Source organism: Schistocerca nitens, chromosome 8, assembly GCF_023898315.1.
Source record: "Schistocerca nitens isolate TAMUIC-IGC-003100 chromosome 8, iqSchNite1.1, whole genome shotgun sequence".
In the NCBI taxonomy this organism is placed as follows: domain Eukaryota; kingdom Metazoa; phylum Arthropoda; class Insecta; order Orthoptera; family Acrididae; genus Schistocerca; species Schistocerca nitens.
Genome location: NC_064621.1, coordinates 199,994,981 through 200,012,241, shown reverse-complemented (window position 1 = coordinate 200,012,241; position 17,261 = coordinate 199,994,981). Strand labels below are relative to the sequence as shown.

The window sequence follows — 17,261 nt, the reverse complement described above, 5'->3', positions numbered from 1 at the left end:
AACTACTGTAGCTGTATCTTCATACATTCGACCTCAATTGTGTTTCACGTTACAATGGACCAACTGTTTTTCGATTTGGAGGGGCGGTCTAAAACTTTTCTCTCACCTTTAATTTCGAGTCTCAAATTTCAGGAGCGGCTTAGATTCAGGAAAAAGTTTTTTCCTTAATTTCAAGTCTCATTTTTCGGGTGCGGCTTAGATTCGAGTGCGGCGTAGATTCGAGTAAATATGGTACCTCATGTGGCTAGCACTAAAGGAAGGAAGGATATTTCCCACAAAGTCCCAGTCTGACATGGTGTTCTGATATACCAGAAAGTTTCAAAACCTGTGCATGCTATGCAGCAGAGTGAAAGATTAATTCTGAAATATAAAGCAGCTTAGAAAACAGTTCAGGAATGAAAAGAAGTAACTACAGATAATTTAACTGTTTGCTAAGCAGAGGTGGCCTACGACTATTACAACCAGGAGTTTACATGCAACATCAGATTCATGTGTGCATATGAAAATCATTATCAAGTTCACGCAAAACATATATCATTTTATTAAAAAATATAAGTACAAGTGAAATAAATTTGCCTACAACAATATTGGCATGCCAAGTCTCTTCCTATGCCTTCCTTTGAAGCAAATTAAATCAATAAAAATGTTTTCACTGAAATTAAAGTAAGCTTTGAATTATGTTCTTTTCTATTGAGAGCATTGCTAATGCACTCAAGCTGATCTTAATTGTTGTGCATTTTAAAAATGTCTCGATCTCAGCAGTAGTCAAAGGGATTGTTCAGACAGTTGGCAAATATCTGCAGGTTTATCATTGTTTTCAGTTTGTTTTGCAAATGTCATTCATGATTAGATGGGCTTGTCATCCATAGGTACCATATTTATCTGAGTATGAGATGACTCTGAATACAAGATGACGACCAAGGCCCCCCCACCACCCGACCATTTTTTTTTTTTAAAGAAGCTCCTTGAGCAAAATTTATTTTTGAACATATTCCGACTAATGAAAATTACAAACTTTTCTTGATGTTAGGTATTTGCCTAAAAAGTCAACATTACCCTACTCTAAACTTATCATTTATTGACTGTCTATGATCTGATAATTCGAGGAGGAATAAAACAAACACAAACATTGTTTACATTAATTTTTTTCTTCATTGTCATTTTTGTTTAGCCTATCGTGTGTGGTACCATTATTTTTAATATTCATCCTGACAGGGCAGCTGTGAAATTTGTATCTTCGTTGTCACAGATATTTGGTTGTTTCTTCCGAATACATTGTGATTTCTTTTTTGCCAGACACATAGTATATCTTGCTTCTGTAGTGACGTGAGAATATTACAATGTCTTTAGCTACAAAAACATATCCTCTGCCCACCATTCTCTCATTGGCTGTGTAGAACAGCAGCTGACACACCCTCTATTGTTCCCATCATACCTGAAAGTGAGCGTCAACAACAGTGCTGATGGAAACATGTAAGTATGCCACTGCTCCAATCTAGATTTTTACCATCTCCTTCAAAAATGTATGCTATTATGGAGTATTTGTCCAGTTTGAAAGTCAGTTTGATTCCAAGTACATATGGATTCAGGCAAACTGCAGTTTAAAAATATTTATAAAAAGCCAAAGTATGCAATATTGATTTCCAGACAATATTTGTTGCCCAATCACCACTCCCCTCCCCACCTCCATGATAGTTTTCAGCCAAGCTGGTGTCACTGTTGCACCTCCAGGCCTTCTGTAATGTTGAGCAACAGTGAAACACAGGTGGCAGTGTCTTTTAGGGTGAAGGTAATATGTAACAACAGTAACTAATACATAAATAACAGATCATAATCACGATTCCGTCCAATTCTCGAACTTTCGTTTGTTCTGTTATCTAGTGAAGTTTGTTGGTACTATCTCCAAAATGGGTCTTGCCACTGTATTTTATTCTTGTGATAATGACTGCAGTCAGTATAGTGTAATTTGCTTCATTTGTTAGACTTTTAATTCTGGATTGATTTTCTTTCTCGTTTCATCTGAATGTCACCATCTTGTTGTAAGGCTGATTAAAAACTGATAACATTTATCCCCAGAGTTCTAATATGTGAACAGCAACAAAATTTCTCATTTTCAACTCACTTCGTGAGTCATTTGTTTCTCATAACCAAATAAAATATTTACTTGGGTTCAGAATCAAGTAATGGATTTTGAGGGCAAGTTTTTTGCATTTTATATACAGGGAATTGGATTGTCATAGTAGGTGGTTCATAATTTATTACATGTCTGTTGCACTAGCAACGCAAATCAAATGTCATGTGATTGTTCGAGCAAGATTGATACTAGCGAGTGCTTTGGCATATCGGGAAATCTTGAGTGTATTCGAATGAAAGTATTGTATACTAAACCCTAACCTTTGGAAGTCCTCAAAATAGATTTGAACGAAACCTCAATAGCCCAAGCTTGAACTGTAAGTGTAAGATTACCCCTGTGTTAATCTATCAAACACTGTAAACATATCTAAAAACAAAGATGATGTGACTTACCAAACGAAAGCGCTGGCAGGTCGATAGACACGCAAACAAACACAAACATACACACAAAATTCAAGCTTTCGCAACCCACGGTTGCTTCATCAGGAAAGAGAGAAGGAGAGGGAAAGACGAAAGGATGTGGATCCTAAGGGAGAGGGCAAGGAGTCATCCCAATCCCGGGAGCGGAAAGACCTACCCTAGGGGGAAAAAAGGACAGGTATACACTCGCACTCGCACATGTGCGGACAGATATGTGGGCGTGTGCGCGAGTGTACACCCCCCCCACACACACACACACCAAGGCAAGCCCCCCCGCTCCCGGGACCGGGACGACCCCGCACCCTCCCTCCCCGACGAAGTATCCATGGGCCGCGAAAGCCCGAACTCCACATGCGCTCGCGCGTCCACCAACACATCAAAGCCTTATATATGAAGATAAAGATGATGTGACTTACCGGGCGAGGGCGTTGGTGTGTTGACGGATGCACGGACGGGCGCAGGCACGCATGCAGAACCCAGGCCCCCGCAGCCCGGTTGCTTCATCGCGGGGGGGGGGGGGGGGGTCGTCCCAGTCCCGGGAGTAGGGGGACTTGCCTTGGAGGGGGGGAGGTGTACACTCGCGCACACGCACACATATCCGTCCGCGCGTGTGCGAGTGTATACCTGTCCTTTTTTCCCCCTAGGGTAGGTCTTTCTGCTCCTGGGATTGGGATGACTCCTTGCCCTCTCCCTTAGGACCCACATCCTTTCGTCTTCCCCTCTCCTTCCCTCTTTCCTGATGAAGCAACCGTGGGTTGCGAAAGCTTGAATTTTGTGTGTGTTTGTGTTTGTTTGTGTGTCTATCGACCCGCCAGCACTTTCGTTTGGCAAGTCACATCATATTTGTTTTTAGATATTTTTTTCCCACGTGGAATGTTTCCCTCTATTATAAACACTGTAAACACGTTGACCTCAGCAGCAATAGTTTAATCTGCAAATGTAAAATGATTCCATGTTTTTTGAATGACAAATTTGGGAAAAACCTCATCTTATAATCAGGGAAATACAGTAACTCATTCCATTTTTAAACATTCCTTCTCTAAAATTGATCTGTTTCTGTTAGGGGTGTGTGAGGTTATGGTGCAGGAAATCTGTTTGTGGACTAGGTTTGCAGGTATTTCCTGTCTTTGGATGCCTTTGTGAGACCTTTAGCATGTTGAACAGCATATCTGCATTGATGAGAATTTGCTTGCCCAGTATGCTGAAGGTATCACAAAGACATTCACAGATAGGCCCAACCCCCACCTCCGAAACCTAATCCACTAACAGATTTCCCGCACTATATTGTGACACAAACCTAGCCCTCCCACCACCCCCAAGGACCAACTGTGAAGGAGTGCTCCCTCGTCATTCCTAAAGTGGTATTTTGCCACCCTCTCAACCTACGCAAAATCCTTGTCTATCTCCATATCACATCCACTCCCAGCCCTTGCAACAGGGCTCATATTCCTGTTGAAGACCTAGATACAAGTCTGCCCAATTCACTCACTCAGCACATCCTATTCTAATCCTATCCCATCAGGGGCAGGACCACCTGTGAAAGCAGCCATGTCATATACCAACTCTGCTGCAATTTCTACAAAGCAATTTATGCAGGTGTGACCATTAACCAATTGTGCACCCAAATGAATGGCCACTGCCAAACTGGTGAAGAACAGAGTTGACCACGCAGCTGCAGAACACACTGCTGACTGCAACATGCTCGATTTCATTGGCTGCTTCACAACTTGTGCCATCTTCATTCTTTCCTCCAGCACCAACTTTCCTGAACTATGTAGATGGGAGTTTTTTTCACCACACCTCCTCCACTCCTGGCCTCAATCTTCACTAACCCATTGACCCACACTCTCTACTCAATGGTCTCCCCTTCCTCTTGTCCTGTCACTCCCTCCCAATGTATACCTCCACATCATTGTCATTGTGTGCTGCACGAACTCACTAGCCACAGTGCCTGTGTATTGCACCCCTGCATTCATATGCTGTGCATCTGCAGCCTCTCCCTCTTGCATTCCTATTATGCACAGCTTCTTTCTCCCTGCAAGCCACCAGCTATGACTCGCCAACCCATCCTCCTGTTTCCCACCTCTTTCTTCCTTTACCTACTCCATCCAACACAATCCTTCATACTATTCCAAGTCCACCTGCTGAACTACAATCCCAGCATTGTTTGTTCATATGGCACAATGTATCCACTGTGGTGTGTGTGTGTGTGTGTGTGTGTGTGTGTGTGTGTTGGGGGAGGGGGGGGGGCATTGTCATGTGCATGCCCTCTTGCTTGTTACAGAATTTGTCCAAAAACTGACAGGTTTTCATTGTTTTCTGTCTATATTCCAACACTTCTACTATTCTGAGAGTGAGAGTGGTCTCCTTTATTCCAAAATATTAACATTCTGCCAGAACTTTGTTTACCACATGAATTAGGACAAGTAGCTACTTGCCACATTGAGGAGACATTGAGTGGCAGACAGGCACATTTAAAAGTAGATTCGTGTATAGTATTAAGCTAGCAAGCTAGCAGTGTAAATTCTTTGACACACACACACACACACACACACACACACACACACACACACACACACACGCACACACACAGTCACTGACATTTATGAGCTCTGAAGCCAGAGCTGAACTGTGGTTTCATTTGGAGCTGGTAGAGGGGGCAAAGAAGAGGCATGGGGTGCGGAGAGGGACGGGTGGCAGGGTAAAGGTGGGGGAAGCCACTATAATGCAGCATAGAGAGACAGTGGTAGAGGGGGGGGGGGTGTAGGAGAGCAGTTAAGGGAAAGGACTATGCAAGTGTGCTGAGGGGATAGAATGCGTATTTGAGGCTGGAGTGGAAGTGGGGAATCCATCAAGGGTGGGAAAGAAGAGGAAAGGATTATGTGGGAGGATAGAATGTGTGTATGAGACTGGAGTGTGTTGCGTTTCCCCATGCACTTCGATTTTATATACAATTTATGTTGCATATCACTGTAAGTAAACTACATGTTGATTATTGTTATGACACACAAGTTAAAATGCTGTTCTCGCTACTGGTTTCTGTAGTTGAAAATTTTAACTTTGTGCCCTCTGATCTATTATGTGAGGATACGCCCAACACTAAAAGATTTCCTGCTGTGAATGTATGATCTTTAATTTGCAAGGTTATGTTCTTATAATTCTGATCTGATTTGTTAGAAATGGAACACTGTATCATTACTGTAACTGATTATGAACTTAAACATGTCTTTCTCTCTCGTCTCAGAAATGCGCTGCAAATTACTCTTATTATATGCACAGAAGTTACAGTATGCAGTGTTTGCCAAACATAAAAGCTGCAATGGAATTTTTTAATATTTCAACATTATTGATGGCCACGGCTAACACAAGAGCATGAAAGTAGAAATGAAAATTGATTTTAATATTATTAGCCATACTACCAGATTGCAACACAGCAGTCTTTGCTATCACATAAGTAAATTATTTACGTCACTGATAGTGTACTAGCAGATCCCCGGGGGCTCCGGGAAGCTGAAAGAAATAATTTTAATGTACCATGACCTGCCCGCTTAGTTGCGGGAAAACTGTTTTCATTCAATTGTTGTTGTTGTTCTCTTCAGTCCTGAGAGTGGTTTGATGCAGCTCTCCATGCTACTCTATCCTGTGCAAGCTTCTTCATCTCCCAGTACCTACCGCAACCTACATCCTTCTGAATCTGCTTAGTGTATTCATCTCTTGGTCTCCCTCTACAATTTTTACCACTCCACGCTGCCCTCTAATACTAAATTGGCGATCCCTTGATGCCTCAGAACATGTCCTACCAACCGATCCCTTCTTCTAGTCAAGTTGTGCCACAAACTCCTTTTCTCCCCAGTTCGATTCAATACCCCTCATTAGTTATGTGATCTACCCATCTAATCTTCAGCATTCTTCTGTAGCACCACATTTCGAAAGCTTCTACACTCTTCTTGTCCAAACTACTTATCGTCCGTGTTTCACTTTCATACATGACTACACTCCATACAAATACTTTCAGAATCGACTTCCTGACACTTAAATTTATGCTCGATGTTAACAAATTTCTCTTCTTCAGAAACGCTTTCCTCGGCATTGCCAGTCTACATTTTATATCCTCTCTACTTCGACCATCATCAGTTATTTTGCTCCCCAAATAGCAAAACGCATTTACTACTTTAAGCATCTCATTTCGTAATCTAATTCAACTAAATTCCATTATCCTCATTTTGCTTTGGTTGATGTTCATCTTATATCGTCCTTTCAAGACACTGTCCATTCCGTTCAACTGCTCTTCCAAGTTCTTTGCTGTCTCTGGCAGAATTACAATGTCATTGGCGAATTATATTGAATTATAGCTTGAATTTGCCACGGCAGCGGCTCCCGCAATCGTGGCGCAGCACTGCGTCATGGAAAATTATAAATTCACTGAAAATGGCTAAAAATATGGAATGAAATTGTGGGCAAGCTAGCTACAAATTATTACAAGCATTTTTAAGAATTTCTGTATTCAAAATCAACATAAAATTCAAAGTACACACCTTTTTTTATACATCAATATCCAATGGCGTCTTTCCCAATAAAAGAACAAAATAAAGCTAACTAAGCGTTAGTGTCACAAGCTCCTACAACATTCATGGCTACAAGAAGACAGGGATAGTAATGTCCATACCTCCGCTATTTATAAGCAATTTAATATACTAATGTATATCTTTGTTACATTTTTAATTATCATTGTCTGCTTCGGTTTCCACACTTGCCGACCACAGACATTATTTGAAAAATTGGCATACATAATATTACAGAAGCATAAAAATGAAAAATAATTATTTCCTTTTTTACAGAATCCACATAATCAGTAACTATTCATACAGAAATGAAATATAACAACACAGATAATTTTTTTTCCAATATATATTACACAAATTTTACAAATGTCTTGGTCACAAGTGGTGGCAGGGAAAGGGAGAGGAGAAAAGCAGAAAAGGTGAATGGACTATGCAGGTGTTCTGGGGATATTGAAGGTGTGTATGAGACTGGATTGGGGGCAGAGAATTGGATAGAGGCAGGTGGAGGACAAGGACTAGTGAAGATTGGTAGGAGGAATCGTAATGGCACAGCCTGTGAAGCAATCATTGAAGATAAGCACACCATGTTGAGCTAAATGCTCAGGAACTGGATGAACCAGTTGTAGGGGGGATATGTCTCATGTCTAGGCATGATGAGAGATAATAGTACCCTAACAGATTCAGTTGTTCCTGTTCTGGGTGGTATTTAGTCATTAAGGGAGCACTCATTTGTGCCCTGTCATTGAGTGTGTGAGATTTGGTGGGTGTGATGGGTGACTGAGGAGATAAGGCATGAGAGATCTGTTTCTGGACAAGAGGGGGAACACATTTTCAGGCAATAAAGGCCTAAGTGAGACCCTTGGTAAATTTGGAGAGGAATGGCTCATCATTGCATATTGTACAATTGGGGGTGGTTAGGCTGTATAGAAGAGACTTCACACTGTGGACTGATGAAAACTGTCAAAATGGAGGTATTGTTGATGGTTGGTTGGTTTGATGTGGAGAGAGGTTCCATATGTCCTCCCACTTCCACCTTCTCCAGTTCTGTCACAAGCATTTCCTACCCTATCAAAGTGTAGTCTTCCAACTTAAGTGCAACTACTGCATGGTTCTATGTGAATTAGAGCACTAGTAAGCTGTCTCTCCACATGAATAGCCATTGCCAAAATGTGGCAGAGAGACAGCTCAACCACTCAGTTGTTGAGCATGCAGCACACCCAATGTGTTTAACCTGTCCAATTGCTTCACAGCCCATACCACCAGAATTCTTCCTACCAACACCAGCCTTTCTGAAATATACAGTCTGGTACACTTCCTGCAGCATATCCTTCATATCTGTAAGGCCCCTGGCCTCACCCTTGATTAGTCCCTCTCCCCCATCTGCTTCTATCCCTTTACTTGCCCCACTCCAACCTCACACGTGGTTATATCTTCCCATTGCACCCGCATAGTCCGAACCGTCCTTTAGCCTTTGGTGTTCCCCCTCTGCGCACAGGTTACTGATGCTGCACCAAGCAGCCCACTATCCTGTCTCCACAATCCCGTCCCAGCACACTTAGACAGGCAGCACTACAGGATCTTCCCCCACTCTTGGCCTGCTATCCCATTGCCTTTCCACCCCATCCCACTCTACGTCTCTTCCACACAGATCACTATTCAGCTCAGTTACACTGTGGTGTCCGGAGGCGAAGTTTCTCTCTCTCTCTCTCTCTCTCTCTCTCTCTCTCTCTCTCTCTCTCTGTGTGTGTGTGTGTGTGTGTGTGTGTGTGTGTGTGTGTGTGTGTGTGTGTAGTAGCAATTTATCTTAATTATATTTACAGTAAAAAATTTGGGCTGAAAAAATAACAATATGCATTTAGACAGACTGCTACTCACAACATAGGGGAGGCACTGAGTGGCAGAGAAGCACACTTGTAATATGCCTGTACCTGCCTGTGGTTCAGTGCCTCCTCTGTGTGGCGAGAAGCAATCTATGGTAACTCAAGTCCTCTGGTTCTGTCCTCATAGTGTGGTACAGTAAGAATTCTGTCAGACAAGTGTGCTATTAACTAACTTTATAAGAATATGGTAGTGCCTAAGAAATTGTCATGCAAACAGAAACATGCCATGTCCTGTTTCTTTCAATGTTTGTTAGATTCTTATTTTTGGCAGTCCAGATTGGTTCTGTGATGAACTTAATTCTTGAAATCCCAAGAATATACATACTCAAAAAGTGACACAATATTTAAACTGGTCATTGCAAAAAGGAGGTAAGACAAAAAATGTAACTTTTGAGATAATGAAAGAAAATGTATTTTCTCTTCCAGTAATTAATTAATATTTACAATATTTTTTTCCAGACTTAGTTTAGTGTTCAAGAAGCTTAACTGTACTTGTTTGAAGCCTGACATATCAAACATATTTCCAAAATATTCTTTAATCAAACCTTGACTTATCCCCTTTACACAGTGAAGTGCCAAATATGCAAGAAGAATGTACTGAAATACCCATTTTTCAACAAGTACATGCTGTGGAAGGAAAACAGATTGTCTTAATTAGTCTCTAAAAACAGAATGGTATTATTGACAATACTGAATGTGTGTAATATATTTTGGGAATGGAAGCCATTTGCTGTGATCGAACGCTGGAGCGCCCCCGAATGAGCTGTGGCTGTGAAGGCCTTTAAAAAACAGTGACAGTGTTGCTGCTGCTAGATAGGAATACCATTGTCACTTCAACCTTAGAAGGAATGATGCTATACCATCAGCACATGCAGTCAGGTTATGGGTAAAAAACTTTGAAGCAACAGCTGGGTCGATGAAATCGCTGTTGCTATGGCAGACGATGCTGCACACAATTCCTGTTCGTCAGGCAGTGAGCATGCTGTGTTGTCACAAGAGTTGGACATCCCATGTCCACTGTACGGTAGGTGTTGCAAGGATTGATGTTGACGAGGACTGTCCATGGAGCATCCTGTGGACAGACGAAGCTCATCTTTCTCTGAAGGGTGAGGTGAACACACAGAATTGCTGAGCTTCACCTTCAGTCACTGCGAATGAAGTTCCTCTGTATCGTGAACGTGTCATTGTATGGTGCGACTTCACGGCTACGTTCATCATTGGCCCAGTCTATCTTGAATATGTTGGCACTCAAAGACCAAAGATGGGCAGTGTGACTGGCCAGTGTTATTGCTGTATGCTTCGCCAGCATGTCATACCCACCCTACACAAGAGACATACATCGAACATCAACAGTTTTCATGCAAGATGGACCCCACACAAATTGCTTGCAAAGTTCACCTCCTTCTCCGAAATACATTTGGAGACAATCGAATTAGCAACTGATTGTTTCCAAATGTTTGTCCGGCAAGATCACCTGATCTCACACCCATTTTTGGTTGTGGGACTACCTGAAGGACAGGCTTTACCAGGGGAACATTCACACATGTGCTGATCTGAAGCTCAGCATATCAAGATAGGTAGCCAGCATACCTATGGACATGCTTTGTTCTGCTGTGCAGGATGCAATTCTGCGCTTTCGAACTCTTCTGGACCTAATGGGTGCCATATTGAGGCCCTTTTGTAGCAGTAATTGTACTGGTATGTAATGGTATGATGTACCGTAGCACCACATTAAAAATGTTTCGGTTGAATTGGTTGTGCATTATTTCTCTTCCCCATGTCCTTGACAATAATGCTACCAAGTTTGGTCCTCATACAGTAATTACTTTTTGAGTTATAATGATTAAATTGTATGCAAATATCATTTCTGCATGCAGTTGGGGTGACAAAAACGTACTCTGAACCTATAAAAAGGTGATAACAGTTTTTTAGATATATCATTTGGGATTTCCTCCATGACTATCTGTGTAAACTGCTTATTGTGGCGAATAAATATTGTTTCACTGAGTGTTCCTGCTTGCTAAACTATACCTTCATCCTGTCTTTGCTTATGATTAGCATTCCCAAGTAAATCGCCATGTATTACAAAAAAGGGAGATTGTGGAACAAAGACAAAGAATTGCTGGGGGGAAGCGGAAGAGAAAGCAAAAACATATTGTTCCACACCACTTTTCCCAGTGACAGTAATACTTCAAGAGCTTGATACCTGAAGCATTATTTTATTTTGTATCTGCTCTTTCTTGTATTGTAAGTTCAACAAGTGCTGCCATGTTATTACATTTCTACAGTTCTTGGCAATTTGAGTTCTATTATTCTGCAACATTATTACAGTCATAAAGTTAATCGCAGTTTGAGTTCTGTTATTCATCATAATGCCTTATATCCATCATTTACTGTATTTAGTAGAAACAGACATGTAATTTGCACATAAAGTTGTGTGGTTAGAGAAACCCTTGTTTTAAGTGAGAATTTGCAATATTGACCAACATTTATGAATATTGAAACACCAGGAAGAAAGCATGTGACATATGCAATTATAATGATAATCAAGATTAAAGATCTCCAGCTTCATGCAACCCCAGTATGTTGCAGCAGGAGCCTGTAAACACCTTTGCATTAAACGGAAGAGAGTCTGGATATATTTCTGAGAGATTTCTCTCCATGCTCTTCGTATGAGAGTCCACAAAGCATGAACAGTGGCTGTTAGAGGATTGTGGTGAATAAGTTGATGATCAACCACATCTGAGGCTTGTTTAATGGGTGACATATGAGATGAATGTGTAGGCCATTGTATATCTGTTATTGTTGTGTTAAGGAGGTGTGCACAGTGTTTACCTCGTGTTGCCGAATAGTGTCCTGCTTAAAGGTAGTATATGAAACTGCCTGAGGGAAAAACTTTCTCCCAGTCTCTGAAACCTGTTTGATGTAGCAACTGCTGTGTCTCCAGAGTATTGTCTTGTTTGTGTCTTCGGTTGATTGATGACATAGAGATGGATTCAGATGTATCCATTGGAGCCTATTGTGTCACTCAGCTATACGGACTGACAAATGAGGATCACAAGGATAACATGTGACATGCATACATCCATTGCTGTAAGACATGTTGAAGAGCATCACTTGAAAACTGTATGTTTTGGTACTCAAAATGCCAGCATCATTGTTCACATCCTCTTCAAACTCTGATATGTTTATGATTTCTGAAGAGTGATAGCTAATGCAATGACATGTGTGCAGCTAGGCCAGCCTGTAGCAGCTGATGTACTTTTAATGCAGATATATGGAAACATTTCCAGTGTTCTAATGTTAAACCATCTATGACGTGGATAACGCTGTATGGTCTGTTAATGCTTTGTAAATGAGGTAGTAAAGTGCGCGTCATTTACAACGGCAGCCGAGTTTAGGTTCGTTCTGCGCATCTGACGTCACAAAACACAGTCATCCAATGAATAGAGAACGACGTTGCCAGAGCTAGAGTGCAATGCAGAGTACGGACGAGTGTCTTCACTTTTATAAACGTTCAGTCATAAATAAAGTAATTGAACAAAAGCAATGTCTTGATAGCAGACTTTCTATAAAAGAAAGTTTGGAAAAAGCATTCTTTATACCAATTGCTTCATATTCTATTAATTAATTAAACCAAACAAGCAATAAGCCTCCTAATTCAGGCGATAGCAAGGAAATTCATTCTCACTAACCGCTTTTTCGCAATAAAGAACAGCAGTAATTGTTTATTTCCTATTGTACTTCGACGAAATGTAATTCATAGCCATACCAACAGTGTTTGTTGGTATTTTGCGTGATTCTTTAAAGTCCTCCAGGAATTCTGTTGAGTGACGAGCTGCATTAGCGTAATAGTTAAGGTGTTTGGCTGCTAAGCAAGACGTTCTGAGTTCAAACCTTGTTCGGTGCTTAATATTTTCTTTATTTAAAAACAATATCGAAGTGTCTTACTTCACGAATTTTATTCGTTTGAATGTAATTTTTTGATATTTCTAGTGGCAACTAAAATCGACCATACGGAAAGTATATGCTGTGGACTTTTACCTCTGCAAACTCTTCAAAATTTCGAGCAATGGTTTACTACATTTAATGCTGCACAATAACTGCATTGAACATCGAAACAAAATTAAGTCATTTCTGGGGGGAAGGTATTAGTCAAGAAGATGTGTAAAAATCAAATTTTTGGGCCAAATAGTTTTTGTGAAATTGAATGATAAGTGTGTCAAAGCAGTCGGAACACCATGTGTCTGCACATGCGAGCAGTGCAGTGATGACAAAATCGCGCACAGTGCGGAATGCGGGGAGGACGTCTCTGTAGCAGCGAAAGGGTTATGCGGCCGTGGTGGCTTTACTTCATAAACTGCGCACTCCCCCCTAAACGTAAGTTTGCGAACTGTACTGTACTATACTATACTATGGCTCTGCTTCTCTTGGCGCGTGCAACTGGCAACGCAGCAATCTCCCGCGTCTGGGCGGCCATGCGCAAGCCGCCAAGATAAAAGAATTGAACTATAGTCATCCCACATTGAAGTCACATTTGGTGGTCCAGCATTGTTTTATCTGTTTGTTATGACCCTCTTCTATCTATTGGTTCCACAAATGCATCACTGCTTTAGTTTATTCCATTTGAGCTCATTCACAAGTCAGTATTGTGCCCCTGCATTTCAACTTGCATACTGCCACTTAATTCCACATTTCTAGGCCTATGTGTGATCACCTGTCTGCCATCACAATTATTTATTGCTGGTACACCGCTGTATACACATCTGAGTGTGGATATTGATGCCATTATTTCTAGATGTTGAACATTTACTAATATTAGGCTGTCATTTATGAAAAATTTTGTCCTGCATTGCAACATGCTTTGTACTAGAATAGATGTTGTGTTTCTTTCACATTTCTCTATCATTGATTTAAGAAAGTTTTGTGGACTTTATATTTTAAGTTAAGATTCTCAATTAATACTTCAGTTTCACTTCAGACTTAGGTAATAATGAATCTGTATGTACACTGCACTTATGTTAGTGTTGTTACTAATATTCTTCATGCAGTTTCATCACAGGGATCCTGGTCTTGTGGGTCTCTTGGCATCAGATGCTGTTCCAGATGATCATGTTGTTTATTTTGGTATCATTTCGGATGGCATCCACACCCACCCTGCTGCACTGAGAATAGCGCATCGAACTCATCCTAAAGGTTATAAAGCCAGAGCTTGGTTATCCATATAACAAATTTCTGATTCTCTCTTGTAAGTTTTGTACTTCCAATGTTAATACAGAGAGTACTCGTTTTCCATAAATTATATTTTATAACACTAGCTACCAAGTTATATCTATACAAAATGTTTGCCTTCTGTTGTTCATAATGTCACTAAGAAGACTATTTTCTGGGGCAGGTTTGGTGCTGGTTACTGATGCAATTTCTGCACTGGGCCTAGAGGAGGGAATGCATCAGCTTGGTCAACTTTCTGTAGAGGTAAAGGCTGGTTGTGCATATATTGCTGGCACTGATACTCTTTGCGGTAGCATAGCAACTATGAGTGAGTGTGTCAAATTCTTCAAAGAAGCTACATGTAAGTGAAACGTGTATAACACATAATAAATTTGGGAAATTTAATTGGCATGCAGAAGAGAAGCAGCACTACTCATATAGAGGTTCAGTTGGATATAAGAAATTACATACTGACAGGACATCTTAATATTAGTGCAAAAGAACATGACTGTCAAATGTTCTTTGTGAATTGCATTTTTGTTTTGATCACATACTTCCTGTAATGTACAAGACTTGTTTTTGGGACTAATAAAATGAAAGCATTCCATTTCTACTCCTTTGCAGACTTACTAGACAAGAGGACAAATGTTCTTCAATCATTACATCTAGCAGTGTGAAAAACTGCAACACTCTCCGTGAACTCCATCCTGTGTCTCCAGAGTATTGTCTAGTTGGTGTCTTCATTTGATTGATGACATGAAGAATCAATAAGAAAAGTTTGCTGTTTCCTTTAAAAACCTGTATTGTCATGACTGTCGTGGAAGTAATGTTGCTCTCTGCACAAACTTCATATATATATATAAAAAGATGCTGTGACTTACCAAACGAGAAAGCGCTGGTAGATAGACACAATAAAACACACACACACACACACACACACACATTTCAAGCTTTCGCAACCCAAGGTTGCTTCAACAGGAAAGAGGGAAACACGAAAGGATGTGGGTTTTAAGGGAGAGGGTAAGGAGTCATTCCAATCCCAGGAGTGGAAAGACTTACCTTAGGGGGAAAAAGGACAGGTATACACTCGCACGCGCGCACGCACACACATATCCATCCGCACATATACAGACACAGGCAGACATATGTAAAGGCAAAGAAGTTGGGCAGAGATGTTAGTCGAGGTGGAAGTACAGAGGCAAAGATGTTGTTGAATGACAAGTGATCTACGAGGGGCGGCAACTTGAAATTAGCGGAGGTTGAGGCCTGGTGGGTAACGGGATGAGAGAATATATTGAAGGGCAAGTTCCCATCTCCGGAGTTCTGAGAGGTTGGTGTCAGTGGGAAGTATCCAGATAACCCGGACATTGTAACACTGTGCCAAGATGTGCTGGCCGTGCGCCAAGGCATGTTTAGCCACAGGGTGATCTTCATTACCAACAAACACTGTCTGCCTGTGTCCGTTCATGCGAATGGACAGTTTGTTGCTGGTCATTCCCACATAGAAGGCTCCACAGTGTGGGCATGTCAGTTGGTAAATCATGTGGGTGCTTTCACATGTGGCTCTGCCTTTGATCGTGTACCCCTTCCGGGTTACAGCACTGGAGTAGGTGGTGATGGGAGGGTGCATGGGAGAGGTTTTACACCGGGGGCGGTTACAAGGGTAGGAGCCAGAGGGTAGGGAAGGTGATTCGGGGATTTCATAGGGATGAACCAAGAGGTTACGAAGGTTAGGTGAACAGCAGAAAGACACTCTTGGTGGAGTGGGGAGGATTTCATGAAGGATGGATCTCATTTCAGGGCAGGATTTGAGTAAGTCGTATCCCTGCTGGAGAGCCACATTCAGAGTCTGATCCAGTCCCGGAAAGTATCCTGTCACAAGTGGGACACTTTTGGGTTTCTTCTGTGGGAGGTTCTGGGTTTGAGGGGATGAGGAAGTGGCTCTGGTTATTTGCTTCTGTACAAGGTCGGGAGGGTAGTTGTGGGATGTGAAAGCTGTTTTCAGGTTATTGGTGTAATGGTTCAGGGATTCAGGACTGGAGCAGATTCGTTTGCCACGAAGACCGAAGCTGTATGGAAGGGACCATTTGATATGGAATGGGTGGCAGCTGTCATAATGGAGGTACTGTTGCTTGTTGGTGGGTTTGATGTGGACGGATGCGTGAAACTGGCCATTGGACAGATGGAGGCCAACGTCAAGGAAAGTGGGATGGGATTTGGAGTAGGACCAGGTGAATCTGATGGAACCAAAGGAGTTGAGGTCGGAGAGGAATTCTGGAGTTCTTCACTGTGAGTCCAGATCATAAAGATGTCACAATAAATCTGTACCAAACTTTGGGTTGGCAGGCCTGGGTAACCAAGAAGGCTTCCTCTAAGCGACCCATAAATAGGTTGGCGTACGAGGGGGCCATCCTGGTACCCATGGCAGTTCTCTTTAAGTGTTGGTATGTCTGGCCTTCAAAAGTGAAGAAGTTGTGAGTTAGGATGAAGCTGGCTAAGGTAATGAGGAAAGAGGTTTTAGGTAGGGTGGCAGGTGATCGGTGTGAAACGAAGTGCTCCATCGCAGCGAGGCCCTGGACGTGCGGGATATTTGTGTATAAGGAAGTGGCATCAATGGTTACAAGGATGGTTTCCGGGGGTAACAGATTGGGTAAGGATTCCAGGTGTTCGAGAAACTGGTTGGTGTCTTTGAAGAAGAATGGGAGACTGCATCTTATGGGTTGAAGGTGTTGATCTACATAGGCAGAGATACATTCTATGGGGGTTGGTAACCTGCTACAATGGGGTGGCCGGGATGTTTGGGTTTGTGAATTTTAGGAAGTAGGTAGAAGAAGGTAGGGGTGCGGGGTGTTGGTGGGGTCAGGAGGTTGATGGAGTCAGGTGAAAGGTTTTGTAGGGGTCCTAAGGTTCTGAGGATTTCTTGAAGCTCCTCCTGGACATCAGGAAATGGATTACCTTGGCAAACTTTGTATGTAGTGTTGTCTGAAAGCTGACGCAGTCCCTCAGCCACATACTCCCGATGATCAAGTACCACGGTCGTGGAACCCTTGTCAGC

At 41.8% G+C, this 17,261-nt stretch overlaps 1 protein-coding gene across 2 annotated transcripts in view; it reads left to right on the top strand.

Annotated features, from left to right (window-relative positions):
- Nucleotides 1–17,261, top strand: part of LOC126198621 (N-acetylglucosamine-6-phosphate deacetylase) — a 121,656-nt gene that overhangs the window by 83,939 nt on the left and 20,456 nt on the right. For both annotated transcript variants that reach the window (XM_049935076.1, XM_049935075.1), the window contains 2 exons: nt 14,047–14,191; nt 14,391–14,567. In XM_049935076.1, the coding sequence (XP_049791033.1) occupies nt 14,047–14,191; nt 14,391–14,567 (322 nt within the window). The remainder of the gene's footprint in view (nt 1–14,046; nt 14,192–14,390; nt 14,568–17,261) is intronic.